Source organism: Acyrthosiphon pisum, chromosome A2 (genome assembly GCF_005508785.2).
Source record: "Acyrthosiphon pisum isolate AL4f chromosome A2, pea_aphid_22Mar2018_4r6ur, whole genome shotgun sequence".
In the NCBI taxonomy this organism is placed as follows: domain Eukaryota; kingdom Metazoa; phylum Arthropoda; class Insecta; order Hemiptera; family Aphididae; genus Acyrthosiphon; species Acyrthosiphon pisum.
This window is the reverse complement of record NC_042495.1, coordinates 98,991,971-99,016,511: the sequence shown is the minus strand read 5'-3', so window position 1 is coordinate 99,016,511 and position 24,541 is coordinate 98,991,971. Positions and strand designations below refer to the sequence as shown.

Genomic DNA, 24,541 nt, shown 5'->3' with positions numbered 1-24,541 from the left:
ATCTGAAAGAAGAAGACTTCCTATAGCCCACATCGATTTCTGATTTTGTATTTTATTTTAAATACTTCTATTAAAAAATTTGTAAAAAAATGCTTTTTATCTTGTATTTTTTTAGACATATTATAAAGTTTGAGAAAAAAATATTTAAAAACAGAGATCGATGCGGGCTGTAGAATATTTCCTCTAGCAATTAAAAAAAAAATCATGAAATTTGGTTGATTCTATAAGGCGGTATTGTTATTTCCGCAGAGTGTATTTTTGAGGACAAAATGGCACCGGGCCCCTAAAATTAAAATCCATTTCTTTGACACAGTGGATACAAAGTTTCAAATACGTCATAATATGGCTTCTTTTGTAATATTGCAATATTTTTGTTTAAGTTCGGATACCATCCTATCTCGACTACCATAACCAATAGAAGTATGACTTGTATTTAGAATATCAAATAAATCATCATTAGTTACAGAGTAAAAAGGATATTGGATGCAGTATCTTTTACACTTTTAACAAGATAATCTTTCCCACTTATTGTTGTTATATCGTACTTATGAACATTGTTATGATCTTAAGGAATTTTCTTTAAGCCCGGTGTATACAAAGAAGTTTTGGAAAGATTTTTCAATAATTTATTTTGTGTAATAATTATCATTTTTTTTTCACTTTTTTTGATTTATCCCGATGCTTTCTAAAACACCTGGGAATTTTGACTTCTTAAATGTACCAACTAGAATCACTTTTAAATTGAAAAATATGCTGTTGTTAAAAATTGGAGCATTTTTACTACCCCAAATTTTCATGACAAACAGGAAAAAAAAAACATCATTGTTAATACATTACATTAAGGCCATAATCTGCTAAACTAATCCTAATAAAAAATGTTTATTTTATCATTTTCTGTAGGCACCTGCATGAAAAATTTTAAAAATATTTTGACTCGTTTTGAGTTATCTATGGACATTTCAAATTTATTTAGTTTTATTTCCTATAAATGTCAATATAATTTTTTTTGTAGTGTCAATATGCTTGAATTTATATACAAGGTTCCTCATAAGTTATAATAGCAGTTGAGAAATATTAAAGATCCATATACATTATGCACAATTTTTTTTTATAAGTAGGTATTTAAAGTTAAAATGTTGTCAACATTTATTATAATTTCTAAAATACTAATGCCTAATAGTAAAATAAATTACTTTAATCATAATAATATCATAAAGTGTATATTCTTAGTAATATTATATACTGACAGACTTTTTTTGTTCAGAGTCGTTTTTTGTATACAATGATTTTATACCATTGAATTCAAATGTAACATATGTAACCAGTCAACCTAACCATTGACGTGACTTTAGATACCTAATGTACAGCAGAGCGTTACCCACTTACCCACATATTTAAATGAATATTATGTTCAAAAACAAGTTAGTGATAAGTCCAAAAGGTGAGGGGGTTTGGTAGTTATAAAACATGCATATCTCCTCCCTTAAAATATTTGTAATTATGCCACTGTAACAGGCGGGTGTCCAAAGCCCGATACCTTGGACCGTGTACACATTGTCGGACCCCTCCTCAGCCACCTCTCCTTCCTTCTCCACTAGAATATCTTGAATCTTGATGATGAAGGCTATCTTTCTGGATTATAATCGGAACGCATAAATATTGCTTCCATATTGTATTCAATGAGATCTTTAGTTGGGCTACTGAGTAAGTTCTCAAAATCTATGATTTTGGCCTAATAACAACCCTAGTTCATACCACTTCGGGACAATAATATTTTTTTTATAGTGTACCTATCGAGCTACCTATTATAGGTAGTATATATACATTTGAAAGAAATAATATCCCATCAAAGATACTTATTTGAATCTCCCTTGCTGAGCACTCTTTATTTTTTTTAACAATTCTCTGTAGCTATATTTACTTGAGTATTTACACTTCAGGAAACATCTATGGAAATTGAATAATTAGATAATAATAGCCTTTAAATAATAGCCTACCTCTTTATTGTTGAACAATATTTCAATACCGGCTCTAGATTCTAATCCAATTTTAAAAATGTGTTTTTGCCGTATTTCAATAACTATTGTGCTAGGTATTATTCTAAACATAATATATATTTTATTATTAACACTTAAATTTAATAATTTTTTTTCTTACTTTTACAGATCACTGATCATGATCCTATAAAGCATATTTGTAGAATATGCTGTGGGCAAGTTGAAGTTAATTTCAGATTTGCAACTGCATGTCGAATAAATAATGCAAAGTATATCGAAACCTTATCAAATGCACCTTCAAATGATGTGATCAAAACAGACTATAACAAATTTATGAGCGTACCAGTTCATGCTTTGGTAATAATAAATTTGAACTATAAAGTATTGAGAGGACGTGCAAATCTAACAAGTGCTAAACATAGTAAATTTTACGCTCAGCAGACCATGTTTGACTCCATTAGTAGAGTGTATTGTGACCTCTTATAAAATTTAAAGTTAAGATTATAATCTAGACAATCTCTTAGGCTTTTTATTATATTTTAACTTTAAAAAGAGATGATTATAAATTGTTAATTGTTTGTACATCTTAAAATACCTACTCATAACTGACTTCAAAATTAAAATATAATTAAAAGCCTATGAAATTGCCTAGATAATAATCCTACCTTTAAATTTTATAAGTAGTCAATCTCTAATTTTTAAACCAACAGATCTAAACGTGATCTTCTGAGCGTAAAATTTTCTATATAACGCACTTGCAAGATGGAACAACACATGCAGGTACCACGTCCTTTTAATCACATTATAATCATTTATAAATCATGAACACTATACAATATTATATTTATTTATTTAATTAAGTATATTAATAGTCTTAATCTATTGGATTTTGATTTCATAGTTTAACAAATACCAGTATAATGTGAAAGGCTTATTTGATGCAGTAACAAGCTTTTTGAATGATCCTAATGAAAACATAAGTTCGACTAGACATATTGAAAAATTTTACCAATATTTTGGTCTTCATAACCCCAACAGGTTAGTATTAGCTTAATATTATAATAAGTTCCTTATTTTTTTTTTTTTTCAAACATTCATTAGTAAATACACGATCTGTAATTATTATTTTACAATAAGCGTATGTGATGGAGGAGATGGCGTAGCTTGAAAGAACAGGAGATTGCACTTAAGGGTAGAAGTTTATTTTAAGTGTGCAAGTATGAGAGAAAGAGATTGAGTATAATGCAAAAGGGAAATAGGGGTACATGCATATTTAATTGAGTAGGTCACGACTCCAGGTACGTTTAAGTCGCCTTCTAGGGTCACCAGGAATAGCGTTGGTGGATAGTTAAGAAATCAAGGGATTACGATGGCTGTGGAATTTGGAGTGTGCGTTTGTAAAAGGTTTTTGGTACGTTTTGGACTGTTGAAATGGCTAGGTCTCTATGTAGAGTGTCATTGGATACATAGTAAGGAACTTTGGTTATTTGGAGGAATTTTAATTAGAAGACTTGGATTTTGTTTAGGTTGGACAGTTTGGCTGTACCCCATAGTTGGATATCGTATGTCCAGATCAGTTTGAGAAGTAGTTTATATAGTAGAAGCATGTTTTTTAAGTTGATGTGTTGCGAGGTAAGAAGATAACGTAATTGGCGAGAGTAGTTATTTAAGGCAAGTCTTTTGCCGTGGGTATGAGTTGCCCAAGTTAGCCTGCGGTCAAGGTGAAATTTATTATATATAAATAACCTAGGTATTGGACATTTTGCGGGGTACATTGTTAAGGTATATGGGAGGGCAGTCTTAGTGTGAATGTACAATGGATGGATTTTGTTTCATTGATATTTATCCCCCAATCGCTTTACTAGGTAGATAGAAGATTAAGATGATTTTGTACAAGGTTTGAGTCCATTTCAGGGTCGGGGTGGATGGCAAGTAGCGCCTTGTCGTCGGCAAAGTCGCCAGTTGTGGTATTAGGGGTGGTAGGTTGATCTGAGGTGAATAAATTGAAAAGTAGAGGGGCTGTTACAGAACCTTGTGGAACACCCGCGTGGATTGGAGAAACTTCGGATAAGGTGAAGCCAGATCGAACAGCGAAATGTTTGTTTTCTGAATAGGATTTAAATATTAGGAAATAGTATGGAGGAAAAATGGATTTGAGCTTGAAGAGGAGGCCTTTATGTCATACTCTGTCAAAAGCCTGTGACACATCAAGGAAGGTAGCTGTGCAAATAAGATTTTTTTTCAAGTGTATACGAAATTTTATCCACAAGGTAATGGACTTAATGTATTGTAGAGTTGTTATGACGAAATCCAAATTGGGTATTGGGTGTGCTCGCTTCTATGATCGGAAGGATACGTTTTAGGATAATTCTTTCAAACATTTTTGAAAAAAGCGGAAGAAGACTAATGGGTCTATATGATTCGGGTGAGTCGGGGGGTTTACCAGGCTTGGGGATCATAATGATGATTGAGAATTTCCAAAGAACAGGGAAGTATAGCGTTAGAGATGTGTGTCAAGAGAAGTAATGTTTTTTCGGGGAGTTGAGTTGCTATCTCAGCTGTGATTAGGTCATAACCTGGGCTTTTGTGTTGAGGAGAGTTCCTTATCGCAAATTCAACTTCGTTAGTTCGAACATGTTTAGGTTGAAGAGTCATGGGTAGGGGGTGGGAGAAAGAGTGGTTTACTTTTTCCATTTGGAAGAGAGAGAGGATATTATTCTGTGATTGGAAGGTAGAATAGGGATGATGTCGAACTATATTAGCTTTATCTAAATCAGTGACGGCCCAAGTTCCATCGGTTTTTTTTAGAGGAGGGACGGATTGTTAGGTTCGGAGGATTTTCCTTGTTGTTTGCCACAGTGAGTTGTCCGTAGACGAGAGAGAGACGAGACGTTTGGTAAAATTGTCTGATGTAATAGAGGCTAAAAGTCTTGAGTTTATTGGTTAGATTGTTAAGATTACGTTTGTCTGAGAGATATTTGGTTCTCTGCCAGGTAGCACGAGCTTTTCATTTGTCTGAAATTAAGATTCTTATTTAGGTTTGTAGTTGGCATTGGGGAGGAGCAGGACCAAGCAGCTTCTTGTATTGACTTGGTTAGAAGATGCACGGCTTCATCTATATCGTTTGGAGGTTTTAAGCTAGTTTTGAGGTTACATTGGCTATCAAGGGTGGATCTGAATTTATCCCAGTCCATTTGGCCTAGGTTGAGGCTTGGTTGTTTTGGTTTAAAAAGAGGGACAGTGTCAATTGTTAAGAGGATACCTGAATGGTCAGAACAGAGGTCATTGATATTAGTTGTTAGGCTGTGAAAACTGTTGGGGATTTTATATATAAATATGTCCAAAATGTCAGGCCTTTTTCTGGGTGAAGTGGGACAGTAGGTTGGCGATGGAGAAGAGTGTACTTTGTAGTTGCGATTTTGTGTTGTAATTTCGAGAATGTTTCTACAAGGGTTGTTTACGCGACAACCCCATTGTATATTTTTAGCATTTAGATCACCTCCTATTACAAATTTGTGGCCAAGAGTAAGGAAGAAGTTGTTGAATTGATCTAGAGTTCCTAATAAAAATTATAAATATTTTTTTCCATCATAAAAATTATTGATTTTGAATGAAGTGTATAAATTGTTTGTAAGTTACAGTATTTTGTTTTTTAAAGTATAATAGGTACTGTACCTATAAAGAATGTTATGGATATCATTGTTAACAGTACCTACCTAATTTATTTAAATCAAATAAAAAACATAAAAATAAAATATAAATAACATTTTTTTTGTGTGTTTTGAGTAAGGACAAGTTTAAATTTAATTTAAATTAAATATTTATCAAATTATGATCATTAGGAAAATAGAATATTTGTATACCCAGAGGAAATGCTAAAGGAATTATTCTGTAATAATGTTTAATATATTAATTCATGTTAATGGTATATTGAGAATAGTGTGCCTATAGCATCTCTAAATAAATCCATTAATTATAATATTTATTTTGCTATAAGCAATTTAAAATTTGAATGTTAAATAATATATTTTGTATGTAATTTATCATGTATTGTTTTATAGTATTACAAATCAATTTGATATTGAAAATGATACACCTATTGGAAATCCAGAAAGCTCTTCAGTACTTGAAGTAAATATGTCTAGTACAAATGAGCCCAATGTGTAAGTAGATAATACAGTTTAATTTTATTGTTAGTTGTGTACAGGGGCGGCATTTGAGTTTTATAATAAGGGTGCCAAAATTTAAGCAGGCCAATTTTTTTTTGTCAGGCCACTTTTTTAAAAATACAAATATTGTTTGTGTGTAAGTCGCTTGTATGGGGTTAAGCTCTTGAAGGGTATATTTTAATGAATTCAAATTATTCATTAATAATTTGTTTGTCTTTTGATATAGATCTGATAATATTTAGTAGGTATAGGTATCAATGCAATTTATTTCAAATATCTTTCTTCACCAGGAAACTTTGAGTATGAAATTATAGTTAAATATTTTATACAGGAGTTATAAATATATTTAGTACCAACAGCTATAATAGTATAGTAGATAATAGTAATTACAAGTTTAGTAAGCAATTTAGCAATTTGCAAGTATATTGTATATATAATAGGTAAATCATAATTAGTAAGTAGTATCATAACTAAAAAATTAACAAAGCTGAAAGCTAGAAAAAAAAAAGCAAGTTCAAATAAGTGGAAATCTCCTATTTTTCATTTTGGCAAACTTATCTACGGCATTTTCAAAGTCAATTTGACTTGTTTCATGTTTTTGGACCTCTATTACCATCAGATCACTTAAACATTCAGCCCCTGTTGTGGTTCTTAAATAAGACTTAACTTTTTTTAACGAGGAAAAGAATCTCCCATTTGAAGCAGTAATGACTGGTAGTGTTTTGATCAGATTTAAAAATGTTTAAAGTCTCTGAAAATGCAATAGGAAGATTTTTAAGTGTATGAACCATAAAATCTAAATCAAGATTCAGCATTTTATTTTGTGTGAGTATTGATTTTGCCGAAAAAAATTCTGATGGAATTTTGGACAGGTCAATTCCAAAATATTTGTTATGTTCAGCAAAAGTTGACAAGAATGGACATTTTGAGTTGAAATAATAATCACTAGAATAGTTGAATAACTCAAAAATCTTAAATAAGTTTTAGTTTTTTTCTGAAAAACAAATTTAAGTTGTGCAACAAACCTGAAAAATAGAATTATGGTTTGACTAGGTATGTGTAAAGCAAAAATATTTTCACAGAGCATATTAAGCAGCAACAGTGCAAATATTTTAATACCTATATTTTATTGAAAAGTCAACACGATGCAATCATTAATCATAAATAATAATAGTCATAGATGCGTCTCGTAGCCGTACTGGCGTTAATAACAATTGACGATAACTCCCACTAGATTTTCCAATTTCTCTTGCAGAGCAAAACCGAATCATGAAGAACAAGGCATTGCAATTTGTCGCGTCGTCTCATATTTATTTTTATACTATATTTGGATATATTCTGGAAATTGGAATTAGCCTCCAATGCCGGGCACCGCCACCAATAATTAGTCTATTGGTCTTGGCTAATACTCTTGGTCTTTTACTATTGATTATAGAATATTCAATTTTAAATATTATAATAAATGCAAAAATAGGGTCGCCAAAAGACACCCTGCACCTCACAAATGGCGCCCCTGGTATAATGGGTTGAGCTTATAATAGTTCCACCTATTATATCTCAAGATGATGTTACACCCGTAAGCATTGTCTCCATCTTACTAACGCATTACATAGCAAATTGTTCGTTCTGAATAATCCATTTTATTTTGGTATGTTAAATATTAGAGCGAATTGATCTTTTATCAAATTTAGAAGTAAGAATATTATTATCTAATGAATATCATAGGGTATTTTCTTTTTTAATTTTATAGCAAGTTATGATAATTTTAAAATTGTAAATTGTTTGTACATTTTAAAATTCTCATAACTCACTTTAGAGATTCACTAGATAATATTTTTCTTATAAATTTGATAAAAGGTCAATTGATTTTGGCGTCCTTCAATCATGGTTCAATAGTTTTTTAACTGGTGTCACACTATTGGCCTTACTCTCAACTCTGATAAGTGTAAATTTTTATCATTTTCTAAATCACGGAATCTTGTTGATTATATTTATACCTATAATTACATATCCAAGGTAAAAGATCTAGGGATTATTATATTATACTTCTTCATTTTTTGTTAGACCTCATATTGACTCCTGAGGTATTTCACATCCTATTTTTTTGTTAAATTTTTTTATCAAATGATCCCTTTGTTAGAACAATGCATAGTTCAAATGATAATAATGTTGATATATGGCCTTAAATTTCTGTAATTTTATTGTGTTTTGTTTATTTTTAATTTATCATTATTTTATTATCTACAACATTTATGTCTTCTTATGTTATAACAATTACCTTTATATGTATTATTTCTTACTGATTATATATAATAAGCCGATTGGCGTTTATATCGAAAAATAAAAATGGATTATTCAGAATCTACTATTAGTTATGGTATGCATTTGTAAGATGGAGACAATGCATGAGGATGTAGCGTCCTCTTAAAGATGCAACAGTTTATAATAATTAATTTACTAAAACATAATATACTATTAATATATACTAACCTTAAATATAATATTATTTTTATAATCATTAATGTTACCATCGTTAATGTTACCAGGAAAATTGAAGTACCTCTTATCAGTAAAATGTATATTTAATGAGGTACTTAATTATACATGGATTTACAACAATTAGTTGAAAAAAAAATTGGATATCGGAAAAAAACTTTAAATCATGGAGCAATGCTTAAATATATACTATACTATCAATGTGATATAAAATATACATTATGATTTATAAAAAATAATTCTTCAAAAAAACTCCCAGTATTTAAATCCTCATTGAAAGCTACTCAATATACTTCATATAGTTTAAAAACTATAGGATAGATGAGTCATCAAATACTTTAAATAATTTACTGTAAAGATAGGATAATGTATTTAATCTAAAAAAGTAAGCAACAAAAAAATTGACTTAGAACTCGGATAACCCACTTGCCAATACTTTTTATTTGGACAAATTATTGTTATAATTAGAATTTATTATATTTGTATTAAACCTATTTATAAAAACGTACCTATAATATGTAAATAAAATTGGATTTTAAATAATAATTTTTAATAGTATTTTATCTAGCTATAGTACAGTGGGGACTTAAAGTGATCTACATAAAGTTAGCCCCCTTTTAATTGTTAAAATTATTGTACTTATATAGTTATACATATAAGTAATTTTATTTTTCTAGTGACACTGATGATGTTATTATTGACCGTATTGATAATTCTGGTATAGATCTTAATAACCGATCTTTAAGACCTATCATGTAAGTATATAATAAATTTTTTATTTATTACACGGAAATATGATTGTTATTTATATATAGACTCATTTTAAATATCTAATTGAAAACTTTTGATAGCTCAGATTTACTTACAAAAATGTCAGTGTACAATTAGGCAGACTATTTGAATATTGTGTTTTCAGCATTATTTGGTATCATCCCAAATTGTTCGTTTAATGATGGGTTCATCATAATTAAATATTAATTAATTATTTTGTATTTCATAGTTTCTTTATTTTTATAATGTAGATGTAATCATTATTATGATCTTTCAATTAAATGGTTAGTTTAGATAAATAATATAGATAGGTAATAAAGGTTAAAACCTCAAGGAGTGGTATGTCCAAGGTTTTCAAAAAACTGTGAATCTGATTTTATCACATCAATGAACTATGTATTACAAACCATACAGATTCAATTTAACTGCTGTTTTATTATGATACATTTTTTGTATTTACAACTAAAGTAAAATTTGTGGATGTTACTTTTTTATCACTATCATTAAAAATTATCAATATTTGTTTATTTTGTTCTTTGAATGCTTGCTTTATTTCCACAAATATTGGATAAATAAAAATAAATACACTGATGACAAAAACCATATGATACAGGTTATGGGTATAACCATTATTACAAGCTTTTTAAACAGCATACAATAAATTATTATATTGATATAAATTATACCTCAGTCAAATTAAATAAGATCAAATTTACTTGAAATTATATTCTAATAATAATTAGGTTAGATTTCAATAACTCAAAAACTACTAATAAACAAATTATATACTTCTGTATAAAATAATACATAATAATTCTGAATGCAACACTGACTTGGTCCCTATAATATTAAATATATATTTACTTCTAAAGATTATCTTGAGATATTGTATGTTTTTGATTCCAATATAATATTGTTAAGTACTTATAATAATTATTATAATACAGTAAAACCTCGTTAAGACGCTCCCGTTTAATACGCCATCCCGCTTAACACGCGGATTTTTCCCGGTCCTAGGTACTTGTACACTTTTAACATTGAAAAAAACACGCTTAATACGCCACCGCATAATATGTAATCCCGCATATACGCTCTAATTTCTGGCTTATCAAACCTTTTAAAATAGAAAAATCCCCAAAATCAATGTTTTAGATGCTATTCATTATGTTTCAATCGTGTGGGATGAGATAAAACCAGAAGTTATTAAAAACTGTTTCAACAAAGCCGACTTTGGTAACGTCTCACAAGAAGACCCCCACTTTTTGGAAAATTTCTTATCGAATAATTATAAAAATAATGTATTGAAACAACCAACCATTACCACTTTTTTAATCCAAAAAAATAATAATTAAAAAATATGTTCCTAATAATTTTATTTTATGTATATTTGATGTTTTTTTTTATTAATTTTAAATACAACTTATGTTACTGTGTAATACATAACAAGTCACACTATGAACATTTTTCTAATTTATTCTATCTACATATTATCACATTTAAAACGCTTTTAATAGGCGGGTATCGCCTATAACGCTTTAAGAGCGCAATAGGCGGGATATCGCCTATAACGCTATCCCGCATATTGCGCGGTTTTACGATTTCCCCTTCGAGAGCGTCTTAACAAGGTTTTACTGTATATTATATACTCATGGTTGCATAATATGTATTGTTATAGCACAATATACTGTATAAGACTGTATTGAATGTATCATTATTTATTTATTTATTTTTTTTTTGTAGCAACACAAATAATATAAACCATGCAACTAACTCTACCATACCTAGAAACTTTCTATTAAATGCACAAATTCCTGTTATGTAAGTATATTATAGTAAACCTAATATTAGTATTTAGAGGGGATGTAATGCTTACTCAGTCCCCCCTCGATACCATGGGAAAAAAAATTAATAGTATTTATCATCACATTAATAAAATGTATTCAAATTTTTAAATAGTTTTATGTATTTTAGATTATGAGCGAATGTATTATATTTACACTTTGTTAATTTTCTTTCATCAACATTTGTGGTAGTAAAAATGCTCTGATTATCGACATTATCATTTTTTCTGATAGAAAAATGAAATCTGAGTTGTAGTTATCTAAAGCATTGGAAAAAACAAAAAAAAAAAAATTAAAGCAAAATGAGAATTTTTACTTAAAACAATTTTTGAAAAAAATCGATTATATTTTTTTGATGTAGCTCTCAAAACTAAAAACCGTAGTCCGTAGACACTTGAAATTTTCACCAAATATTTATGTTAGCATTTTCCATATAATATAGTCTTTTTGAGTTAATTATAGCCTTAAGAAATTTTTCTAATATTGTACATTTTTATTAAATTATTGTCAAAAAAAAACTTTTTCACTTAATATAAATGCTTGAAAATTAAATGCATGATTCCTCGTAAGTTTCTTTAATAGTAGTTCATAGATATTTAAGATACATAGGCACGATTATCTTTTATATTTTATACACATTTATAGTTAGAAATTCATAGACGTTTTAGGAAATGTGTTTCCTATTTGAATTTAAAACTTTTATAATATTTGATATTTTTGATATTTTGTTGTAATTCCAAAGTAATTAACCAAAAACACTTGAAATTTTCTCAAAATATTTATATTAGCATTTTCTATACATGGTAAATTTTTCTAAATAATTTGACTTTTTGTGCTATTTATAGTCATGACAAATTTTTTTGATTTTGTAAATTATTTTTCAGTTAGAAATTCTTAAAAGTGGTTCTACCTTCACAGCCATGAGATATTTTCAATTTTTATTAAGGGGATCAATGCCAGACAGTTATTTTAGATAAAACATACCAATCTTTATTCCATCATACATACTGATCGACCTAGTAATGCGATAATAATTTTTAAAACTGATTTGAATTTATTATTATGTTTATTTAAGATCGGTCAGTCCACATTTCCCAATTTCACCCCCCCCCCCCCCAACAACTGTAAATTTAGTTTGAATATTTTCAAATGTTGATTATTCAGAATTTAAATCAGAGATCTTGAAATGTGGATTGACCGATCTCAAGTAGACATTATAACATATTCAGGTCAGTTTTCTGAAAAATTATTGCATTAGGTCGATTGATAGGATGGAACAAAGTACATACAAATGAGTATACATTTTTTACCGTTCACGCGTGCAACACTGCGGTGGTGTCTTGTACGGGAAATCTCTACTATTTCTTTTCCTCACAGTCGCACTCGCTAATGATCACTTATTAGTTATTACATGCACATTTACAAGACTCACATGAATGCAATTTAAAAATTGTCTATTTCAAAATCATTAAAAACTGTCTGCCACAGATCTCCTTATTTTTTTTTTAATTATTAAATTTGTATAGTTATACAAGTATGCTTAGAATAGTTTTTCGTATGCAATAATTTATCATTGAATTCAATTATAACACATCTATTACAATGACATGCTTGACAATTATTGTACATAAGAGCAGGCGGTACCCACTTATCCACTTCTTTTATATTTGATATTTTATTGACTTAACAAAAAAATATATACACAAGTTTTAAATGTATTTTTTTTTCAGGAGTTCAAACAATTTAAGCAATACAATCAATACTAGTTCGGGTTTTTTTCGTATTATTCCTACTATGTAAGTATATACTGTACCTAACATTTTGGTATTTATCATATTAATAACTAGTCATACAATATAAGAATACTAAAATTAATTATAATTAATAAATATTTTACTTTTGGAAACTATTTTAGACTGTTTGTATTGTAATGGTTAAAATAATTAGTGTCCATCATTGTGACTTTTACCAAGGTTATATAGAATTAAAGGTTACATTTTTAAAGACCCAGTATAAATATGTATATTTTCTTAAAACTTATTGGTATAGTTATTTTGTATCACTTTCAAATTTATGCAATGTAGGGTTGGCACCGCCTTTTGTTTCTAGTATTGAATGACTTTCATGTCACCTCCTTAAGCCATTTTTCTTTCATATATTTGCCGGCAGAAAAATGTTATTCGCCCAAAAACTTCTTGATATTAGTGAAAAGTTTACAGTTATTTTAGTGTTTCAAAGTAGACTGCAAAATTAGTCCTCTACTGCTGAAAAACATTCAATATTTCCAAAGAGGAAATGCTAACCTAATGGGGTATTAGCATCTTCATTGCAATCTCTAGCCTCATTCTGGATGTATGGATTTCACAGGCTCTCATATCCTTTGGATGGGATACTGTCACCCACTCCTTTACAATCTGCATAGTAAGCCTTATGATTATCATTTATCATCTTTCCACTAAGAAAAAAAAGTATTTAAGTAGAACACTGTTTCTGAAAATGAAGAGATAAAAGTTCCAGTTGAAACCTAAGCTTTGGTAGGTGTGGGTTCTTCATTACTGGGAACAAAAAAATAATACACTCCTACAATAATCAATTGATTATTCTGTAAAAAATAACTAAATACCTTAAATCCCTATATCCCTATATCGAGATAAAGACTACACTGGAACGTACACTCGTATACAGAAAACGAGCCGCCATGATAATAATCATCCCCACCACTGTACGGCAAAAACTATTATTTGTACATTTTTAGTTACGGTTTATTAACTTTTCTGTGGTTTAAATTAGTGCTTCTTAACACGTTACATGGTTATACATCATCTGTACGCCAAGTATATTTTTTCAGTGTCATTCCAAATTTGTATATTATACTATGTATTTGAAAAAAGTTTAAAAATATAAAACAAATTTTAAAAATACATTTATTACATCAAAAAATTTGTAATGATTCCCGCTACGCCATGGCATTTCTTTGGGTGCATTATTGTAGCACCATGGAAAAGTTAATAATATAAAACCATATTCATTTATGGCCGCCAGCGGTCATGTGGTGTAGTAGTAATGATCAACTGTGGCCACCGGCGGTCACAAAAACATACAATTTGAAATTTACAAATGACCGCCGGTGACCACATGGCGGTCAACGTGTTAAAGTTATTCAAATATTTTTATTCTTATTTGTGATAGGCATTTTTTGTTGGAGATAATTATTATTTTTTGTATTATTTTTCTTATTATTTAAAGTCAAATAATAGAATTAGTATTACATGTAATAGAATTCCAATCTGCAAAATGTAGTTTATCTGATACAAATAAAACTCCTAATGATAATGACCTTGAAAAATATTTGATTCATCTTGATAATGAACATTTAAGAGGACGTGATACCCACATGTGTTGTCTCCGTCTTACACACGTACGACATAACAAATTTTTGTTCAGCAGATTCAATAGTGTGTTATTAGTTTTGATATTGTTTAAAGGTAAGATTATTATTTAGGGCCTCCACCCCTTTTTAAAATGTACACTTTCAAAAAGGTCATAACTTACTTAAAACTAATAATATCAATAAAAGCCTACGTGGGGCCCTAGATAATAATCTTACCTTTAAATTTGATTCTAGGTCAATTCACTCTAGTATAAAAACTTACAGCACACAATTGAATCTGCTGAACGAACATTTGCTATGGCGTACGTGTGTAAGACTGAGACAACACATGCGGGTATCACGTCCTCTTAAGGAATACTAGTAGAGTGTTCTGGGAATTCCATTTTAGATTCTGAGCTGAGCAAAAGAATGTATTGGTTTTACAATGATGTGTGCTTTTTTTTCTGTTTGTCAGCAACATTTTGGATACTAAGCATGGTTCGATTTTTGAGATCAGCATCTTTTCTGTTAGAAAGATGAACCTACTTGGTACTTTTAGGAGGTCAAAATTGAAAATTCCAATTAGTGTTAGAAAGTGTTAAGAAAAACTACTGACAAATTACAAAAAACCGCTAAAATGGATTTTAATTTCTAACAATTTGCTTATTACCATAGCAACGAATATAAAATAATAATATTACAAGGACTATGCCAGCCGCTCAGAATCATTTTATTCAAATATAACTCATCCATTACAACTACTGTACAGCAGAGCGGTACCCACTTATTTATACACACCTTTTTTATTTTGACTTTACAAATAGTTACCAAAGTCCTTTTATTGAGGACATTTGGTGCAAAGTATTTAAGCTTACTTATATCCAATCAAAAATTTTTCATAAATTAAAAATGTATGATTCTTATATTTTGCATTAGTTAGCCTTTGACTTAACTATCAATAAGTGTCATGAACATTTAGATCATTATTTAAAGAATTCTTACAGCATATTTAGGTAAACCTTCATGCTGTATTTTCATTGCCCTTCTGATAAATAAACCATCAATAAATAACTCAATTTAAGTATTCTGATGGACTGCTGGCATTCTGCCATTTCTCGGTTTCTCCTATATTCTTTTAGCAGACTTATAGTTGTTCCTCAAACTTTTATTTCAGAGTTTTTCTTTTATTCATTTCTTCTGATTTTTCAACATAACTTATTTGCTTACTGTATCATGTTTGCTGTACCCAATAAGGAACCCCTTTTTTATCTATCAACTACCTTGCGTAATTTATTTATTTTCATCCCAACATTTTCTCTTTATTTATCATTAATAATAATTTATGAATGTTATAATTAACACATTTTGCTATTGGCTCTTGTGCATAGGATAAGAATACTTATATTTGTATACATTTAAATACTAAAACAAAATTAAGTATAATATGTCACTTACGGACCAGTAAGCAGTTGTTATAAATTAAATATTTGACTAACCATAAAATTTATCATAACTTAATTATTGATACAAATATTGTTATACCTAGTTTAAACTAAAAAGCCAATTTAGATTTTTCCTTAACAATACATTTTTTACAAATTATCTTTATTTGTTCTATAATTTGATTTCTGTTCAATTGAAATATTATAAATGTTTATATTGTATTAAAATATATATTTTTATTTTTTATTTTATAGTGGAACAAATAATGTAAACGTCATAAATAATATAAATCAATCTAGAATAAGCCGTCCTATTATGTAAGTATTTAATAATTAATAATATTGAAAAGTAGGTAACGGTACTGAAATTAATAGGTTAAAATATAGGTCGGTATAAGTATTTTTTATAATATGAATATCATATTCTAATTTTTAGAGATTATTATAAGAATATTCAATGATCATTTTTTAAAATATTTGTGTACAATACATATTAACTATTATAGTCAAGGGCATAATAAAGTGAGAGCTGTCCGTCATGTGCCCAAATGGCATTTTTGTGTAGTGGTATCCAAATCATAAATTCATAAATTTTTTTGAAATATATTATTTATTATGTGGATGTTATTTTATTATTATTTTTAATTCTGAGTGTAGCGATGAAAGTATCGTTATTACAATGATGTGGTTTTTTCTCATCAATATTTGTGGTTGTTAAAATGCACAGATTTTTGCACACATCAGCATATTTTTTGATGGAAAAGTGAATCTAGTTGGATTTGGAAGGTCAAAATTTTTTGAGTTTTTGAGAGCGCCAGGCAAAAAAATTAAGGCATAAAAGGAATTTTTTTAAAATTGATTTTATTTTTTTGGTATAACTCAAAACTTATAAGTTATAACCGTAGACACTTAAAATGTTCACCAAATATTTTAACTCTAAACTATTTATGGCTATGAGTAATTTAAAACTATTACAAACAAAAACTTTTTTACTTGATAAAAAAGCTTGTAAATTTTATACAAGGTTCATCATAAACAGTTTTAATAGCAGTTTAAAAATATTAAAGATACATAAGCAGAGTTATTTTTTTTATGCAATAAAGTCTAAATGTTGAAAAAATTAATCCAAATCCCGAATATTAGCAAACTATTTTTCAGTTAGAAATTCATAAAATATTTATTTTATAACTGAGTAGCTAACATTAGTAATTTCAATAGAAGGTTCCCAAAAATTTTTCTTAACTTTATCAACAAAAGATTTTGTATTCAGTGGTTTTTAACTATTAAATTTGATAATTTGTATGTGCCTATGCTAGGATAAAACACTGTCTCCGTTAAAATTGTTTTTTGTAAGCAAGATTTATCATCGAATTACAATCTAACACATTTATTTTAATGACATACTCAATGACTACTGTACAGCTGAGTGGTACCACTTGTCCACCTTTCAAATTCTGAGCTGAGCAATGAATGTATTGATTTTACAATGATGTGCATTTTTATAACATTTGAGTTTTCTTCAACAGCATCTTTTCTGCTCGGAAAGTGAATCAAGTTTGGTACTTTGGGGCTGTCAAAAGTAAAATATCTCAATAGTATATAAAAGCATTAAGAAAAACAAACAAAAAATTAAGGAAAAACTGAGATTTTTACGCAAAACCAATTTTTGTAAATATTGATTTTGTTATTTTGTTAACTCTAACTATAGATACATGAAATTTTCAACAAATGTTAATATTAACAATTTTTATGCACCTTAAATATTACTAAATATTAAGACTTTTTTTTAGGTATTTATAAATTATAGGCATAAGAACATTTTAATTTTTTTTTTGTCCATAAAACATTTTTTAAAATGTAATACGTTTCTCATAAGTTGTCGTTGGTGGAAATTAAAAAAAGTTAATCCACAATGATTTTTGATGAGCCTCTAAAGTTAAAATGTTGACAAATTTCATCAAAATCATGAAAATTGGCAAATTATTTTGAGTTATAAATTCTTAAAAAAATTTCTATTTTTTTTTTTCTAAGCTTTAAAAATGTATTCCAAAATTCTCCTTTAAGTTTTCTTACATTTACCAAAAAAAAAGTTTAACAGAAAGTCAAATTAGTTTTTTTACGAGCGTTTGAACTTGGATATTTTTTATTCATAAATTAACAAATTAATATATAACGATTTTCTTATTTAGTTATTATTCAAAAATTAAGTACTTGAAATTTTCATTAAATATTAATTTTATCACTTTCTATGCATGATAAAAATTTTAATAATATTTTGACTTGTTTTGAGTTATGTGAAGACATTTGAAATTTTTATTTTATTTTAGTTTTTTACTCTATTAATATCAATAAAATTTTTGTTGTTCAAAAAGCAAGGATTCTCATAAATAGTTCATACTGTAACCAATCTAAAATATATAATATAAACAGTTATTTTTTATATACATTTTAAGTTCCTAATTGGATGGACGAAATTGTATATTAAAATTAAGAATAATAGTTTTAGTTATTTTGTTGTAATTGAAAAATATTGTCTGTGGGTATATGAGACTTATAGAGTATATATTATTATTATATTTTATACACATAATGACATTTTCAAATATATTTTTTTGTCATAAATAAATTTAACCTACTATTATACTAATGTCTAATAGTAAAATAAATTACTTAAAGAGGATGTCACTCTTTGTTTTTTCTCACTGACCCGTGTGCAACATAGACAAAACGCATTTGGGCAGAATTGTTTTTTCTAAATTTTTAAGTGATCTTAGAGTAAAATCACCCATTACAATAAAGGTAGAGAATAATATTTTTCAGAGAATGACATATCGATTTGTCTAAATATTGTTTTAAAACAATTTAAACATTACTTAAATTTACAACATTTATTTGTTTATTTTTAAAGTCGAATAACAACAAAATATAAAATCGGTGTCATTCCCTCTAAAATATTATTTTCTATATTTTTTGTAATGGGTGAATAGTAACTCTAAGATCACTTAAAAACATGGATAAAATGATTCTGCGTTTTGTCTATGTTGCTTGTGGGCCAGAGAGAGAAAACAAATAGTGCACTGACAGACAGTCTTTGCTCAGAATCATTTTTCGTATATAGTAATTTTATAATCATAATTATTAATATATTGAATTACCACTTCCAACAAAATGCAGAAAATATTGATACCTTAAAGTTTAAAGTTTAATAATGAGTAAATTAATTCAAATACTTATAACTAACAAAACTACCTAATGCAAATTTTTTATGCTATGTTATTATTAGACAGACAGCATTGTGGGAGAGACTTCCTTTTAATTTATTTTTAACATTTTTTTTTCAAGTTATATCCTAAAATTGGTATCAATTACAAAAAATATATACTAAGTAATGCTAATTAACTTATTATTTTAAACGATTAATGACATTTTTTTTTTATAGTTGTAAAAATAATGTAATCAAATCAACTACATTTTGCATATTAAGTAAAACTCAATCACTTATGAACGGACGGCATGTGTAAGTATATACATATAATATAAAATAGTAAAAAAATCATATTACATTAAATGCATTTAAATAATTTTTATTTGCAACATAATTTTTCAGAGTTAAAAATATATTTTATAATTTCAAGTGATTTTCTTTAGGATAATTTTAAGAATTTTTTTTTATCTTCTGCGCTATTTTCCAATTTATTTATGTTTCCCAATAAGAATTTTACTATTATTTTTAATGATTTATAAATGATTCTTTTTCTGACATCAGTTTTGAAGTTTTCCTTTACATCTAAAGTTTATGTAAAATTTTATTATACATGATTTTTTTTATGTGCGTTAATAAAACTTGTTTCTGTGTTTAAAAAAAACCTGAAAATTTGATACAAGCTTTCTTATAAGTGTAAGTGTAACTGTTAAAGGTTTAAATTGTTCGTCTTCTTTGCACAGAATCATTTTTTGTATATACAGCAATAGATCATTGAGTTCAAATTTAACAATCCCATTACAGTGACTTACCCAATGATAAGTTACATTCAAAACCTACTATTTAGCATAAATGAGATCTCAGTTTTTTTTGTTTATCTTTTGTATGTGCCACACAAAGAGCTTCTTTTAAATTACACAGAAGTAAGTAGAACAACCAATTGGAGTCGCAGAATTATAAACTTAAATTTTACTTCTAGAGATTATTTTAATGATACTCAATGCTGATGTTTGTTACGTGTTGATAATAAGTAATAATCAATGATCAGGATAAGTGATATTCACTGTATGTATTAGTAATAGTATTTTATGTCATAAATAGTAATATATTATTGATGAAGTATAATTAGTTGAATGTAGCAAAAAGAGTAATATTATTTATAGTTAGGTTATATGTCTACATGTATATATTATATTAAATGTGAGTGTATTATATTTTTTAGTGAAACAAATAATGTACAAAATCTTGGTTCTGCTACCCATTTAAGTCAATCTAATGTGAATAGTCCATCCATGTAAGTAAAATAATATTTAAATGTAAATTAGATATAGGTATACTTACATGATATGGTACACATGAGTTTGGAAATGTTTCATGTTTTTTAACAGATTCTATTGTATAAATATAATATTATATATTTGTTTTTCAGTGTCCAAAGTACAGTAAATAATCATAGTGATAGTGTTCAATCAAAGAAAAATGGACAAATAGAGTAAGTATATAATTATTATTAATTTGTAAAAAAAATTTAAGATTATTATTTTAAAATTAAAATATAAAAATATTTTATGAAAAGTAATTAATTTAAAATTTTGTACAATGAAATTAGCGATGTTGAAGTAATTTGTTTGGATGATGATGATGATGACGATGACAATAATCCTAATCATAATGACAATAATAATAATGGCAATGGCAATAATTTCCAAGGTGTTGACAATTTTATAAATCCTTTAAACCAGTGGGTAGTACCATTACCATCACTACCACTAAGCAGAAATGTTAATACCAATAATAATGCTAAAACCAATATTCTTAAATCATATCAACGTAAAAACAAAAATAATGCAAAACAATTCATTACACTTAATAGGTATGTAATGAGTTTATACATATCATATATTATTAAAATTAATAAGTTAAATTTGAAAAGAATTTTTTTTGTAAAAATTCAGAAAAGTAATTTTCCTGAACAACCGTGGACCATCCACAAATATCTCAAGTGAAGAAATGACAGTTACTCCAGATATGCCACTTTCAACATCTGATGAGGGTTCTTTATTTAACCAGGGAGATGACATGTATTTTGATGTAAACAATGTGCCAACTGAATCATTACTAGTTGAACCAGAAACTGAACCATTACTAGTTGAACCAGAAACTGAACCATTACTAGTTGAACCAGAAACTGAACCATCAAGAGTTTTACCAGATACTGGATTCCATTTTTTATTCTCAACTGATGAAACAGTTGATTTGACCACTAAAGAAGACAATACACCAAAAAAGTTTGTTGATATTATGGATTAGTCTAGAGTTTAAAGTCATACTTAAATATTAAAATATAATATTTGTTACAGAAAACCAATCATAAAACAAAAGAAAACTCCTAAGCCCAAAAAAGCTGCGGCTTCTAAGTAATGCATAGTTATTTGCTTTAATATATGTATATTGTAAATATGTAATATGTATATATATTTATAAATATCCTTTATTTTGTATTTAGGAAACAGACTCAGAAAACTTCCATTGCTCAAAGTAATCTAAAAACAAAAAGTCAACTAATAAGATCGTCTACATCATCAACTATAGAAAAGTAATATATATTTTCATTTAACTGTTATACTTTTTTGTTTTTATTTAGAGTTGATCTAATTGAATATTGATTTAAGAGAAAAAGAAAACAGTTATGAGTTAAACTATAGTCTATTCACGTTTAGAAGTGACCCATGCGGCGACCAGTTTTCGTCGGCGGCGGAGAGGTCACGCCCAACCGATCTCTCCACTTTAATGATTTCACACTAGAATTATAAGGACAATTAATTAGGACAAAAGTGGGCTTCGAGACCCATGCCCATGCGCATTAGTCGGCCTGGGTCGCTTCTAAACGTGAATAGAGTATAGGTTCAAATCACAATTTCATAAACAGCATTCTGTAGTTTATTTGTAACAGAAAAATTTAAAAATTGCTTTTTTAAAATACAAAAGGTTTCTTTTTATTTCAACAAACAAATCAGGTTACTTGACCTATCACATCATTGTAAAACCAAATACCAATATATTATCATTATCCTACTCACAATTTTAAATATTTCATAAGCTTAGGATGAATTTTATTTTTTCAAATCATATTACTTAAGCTGTAGCTTTTAAGTAATGCAGTTATTTGCATTAATATTAATAAATACCCCTTCTTCTATTTTTAGAAAACAGACTCGGAAAACTTCCATTGCTCAACAAAATCTAAAAGCAAAAGGTCAACTACTAAGATCATCGACTTTGCCAACTACAGAACAGTAATATCTTTTTTTTATTGTTAATTTATAGATGTAATTTGTCTATCTATTTCATTGTAACTTTTAATTACTATATTTTTTTGTTTTTATTTGACATTGATCTAATTGAATACTGATTAAAAAAAGAAAAAAACCATTATGAGTTGAACTCGGTTTAAACCAAAATTAATTTTTTAAAACACTAAACAATTTTATTAATTTAAACCAACAAATCCGGTTTCTTGACACCTAACCACATCATTGTGAAAACAATTCATAATCCTACACTCTCAATAAATTTAAAACAACTCAAGAAAAATGTTGCTAATAATTAGGCCACCCTAATTATGTAATCCTAGCTACATTAATTAATTATAAAAAAAGATTACATTTTCAACATTTCTTGATTTTGAAAATCAATTTTTGAATTTTGATTTTAAATGTTCTTATTTATTTAATATTATTGATATTTATTAATTTTTATATTATGTTTAATCTGATTTTACATTTCAAATTTTTTCACCGAACAAAAATGATTTTAATACCTAGTCATTAAAAAATATATATATATTAAAAATGTCCTAATTTTATATATTATAGCTCAAAAATGTAAATTATAATGTATTCAATATGCTAATATAAACATTTGTTGAATATTATTTATATTTATATTCGTTCAAAAATTAATTTCCATAGATACTTGAAATTTTCACCAAATTTTTTTTCTATACATAAAAATAGTTTGACTTGTTTTAAGCTATTTATATAAAATATTTTTGTAGATTCAAAATGCATGCAAATTTAACACACGCTTCCTCATAAGCTGTTATAATAGCAGTTAAGGAATAATCAAGATACAAAGGCACATTTTTTTTTATAAGCATCTAAAGTTTAAAATTTACCAAATTCATCAAAATTCCTAAAATTTGTAAATTATTTTGTTGTTAAAAATTTATAAAACGTATAATTTTCATAGCTAAGGATTGAAAATATAAAACAAGGATTCTTATTCTAAATATTTTATACTGTAAGAAAAGTCTAAAATATATATAAACAGTTTTTTTATAGATATTTTAATTTCAAACGTGTCTTGAAATCAGATATTTAAATTAAAAATAACAATTTTATTTGTAATTCAAAAATATTGAATTTTAAAATAATTATTATATTTTATATGGGTACACAATGACACTTGTAAATTAAATTTTTTTGACAAAAAAGTATTCAATCTACTATGCTTAATAGTAAAATAAATCAATATTTAATATGATTTAAAATATTTAGTAATATTTTAGGCTTCGTTTAGAAATATTTTTCTCATACATTGAATTAAAATGTAATACATCCTTTAGTGTCTTCTTTAGACACCTAATGTACAGCAGAGCGTACACTTGCGCACTGTTTATTTATTTTTTAAATACTGGGAATTTTCAATTTTGACCTTTACCATCTAGATCTAAATTGTTATCAGAAATCACCCTTCAAGTTAAAAATCAAAAAAATTATTACTATATATTGTGTACAGTGGATATTGACAAAAAAATATATTTTATTTTCATAATATTCATAAAAAAGGTGGGTAAGTGGATTTCGCTCTGCTGTACAGTAGGTTACAAGTGGGTCATTGTATAATGGATGGTATTAAATTTGAATTCAATGATATAATATCATTGTATAAGAAAAAGGATTCTGAACGGAGACATACCATACGGTATGTCAGTCTAGGTATAAGACATAATATTGTATTATAGTCTATAGTATTTAAAAAAAATTTACCTATAATAGGTACTTATAATAAATTCCAAATTAATCATATCATAATATCTATTAGGTACTTATAACGCGTTATACATCAACAACAAACCGTGATACTATCATAGATATATAATAGTATACTTTAGAAGTTTCAAGTATACCCAAGAATAATATTATACGAATCACAACAAAATAACTAAAATAGTTATTCTAGGTTTTTAAT

General features: G+C 27.5%; 1 protein-coding gene across 1 annotated transcript in view; it reads left to right on the top strand.

Moving 5' to 3' along the window:
• Nucleotides 1–24,541, top strand: part of LOC100569905 (serine/threonine-protein kinase pakG) — a 36,670-nt gene that overhangs the window by 9,791 nt on the left and 2,338 nt on the right. Inside the window, exons 2-16 of the mRNA XM_003243176.4 lie at nucleotides 2,166–2,354; nucleotides 2,899–3,035; nucleotides 6,059–6,160; nucleotides 9,340–9,417; nucleotides 11,174–11,251; nucleotides 13,005–13,070; nucleotides 16,342–16,404; nucleotides 19,526–19,603; nucleotides 20,511–20,582; nucleotides 20,718–20,780; nucleotides 20,898–21,161; nucleotides 21,244–21,576; nucleotides 21,649–21,705; nucleotides 21,795–21,884; nucleotides 22,495–22,584. Coding sequence (XP_003243224.1) covers nucleotides 2,166–2,354; nucleotides 2,899–3,035; nucleotides 6,059–6,160; nucleotides 9,340–9,417; nucleotides 11,174–11,251; nucleotides 13,005–13,070; nucleotides 16,342–16,404; nucleotides 19,526–19,603; nucleotides 20,511–20,582; nucleotides 20,718–20,780; nucleotides 20,898–21,161; nucleotides 21,244–21,576; nucleotides 21,649–21,705; nucleotides 21,795–21,884; nucleotides 22,495–22,584 — 1,760 coding nt within the window. The remainder of the gene's footprint in view (nucleotides 1–2,165; nucleotides 2,355–2,898; nucleotides 3,036–6,058; nucleotides 6,161–9,339; nucleotides 9,418–11,173; nucleotides 11,252–13,004; nucleotides 13,071–16,341; nucleotides 16,405–19,525; nucleotides 19,604–20,510; nucleotides 20,583–20,717; nucleotides 20,781–20,897; nucleotides 21,162–21,243; nucleotides 21,577–21,648; nucleotides 21,706–21,794; nucleotides 21,885–22,494; nucleotides 22,585–24,541) is intronic.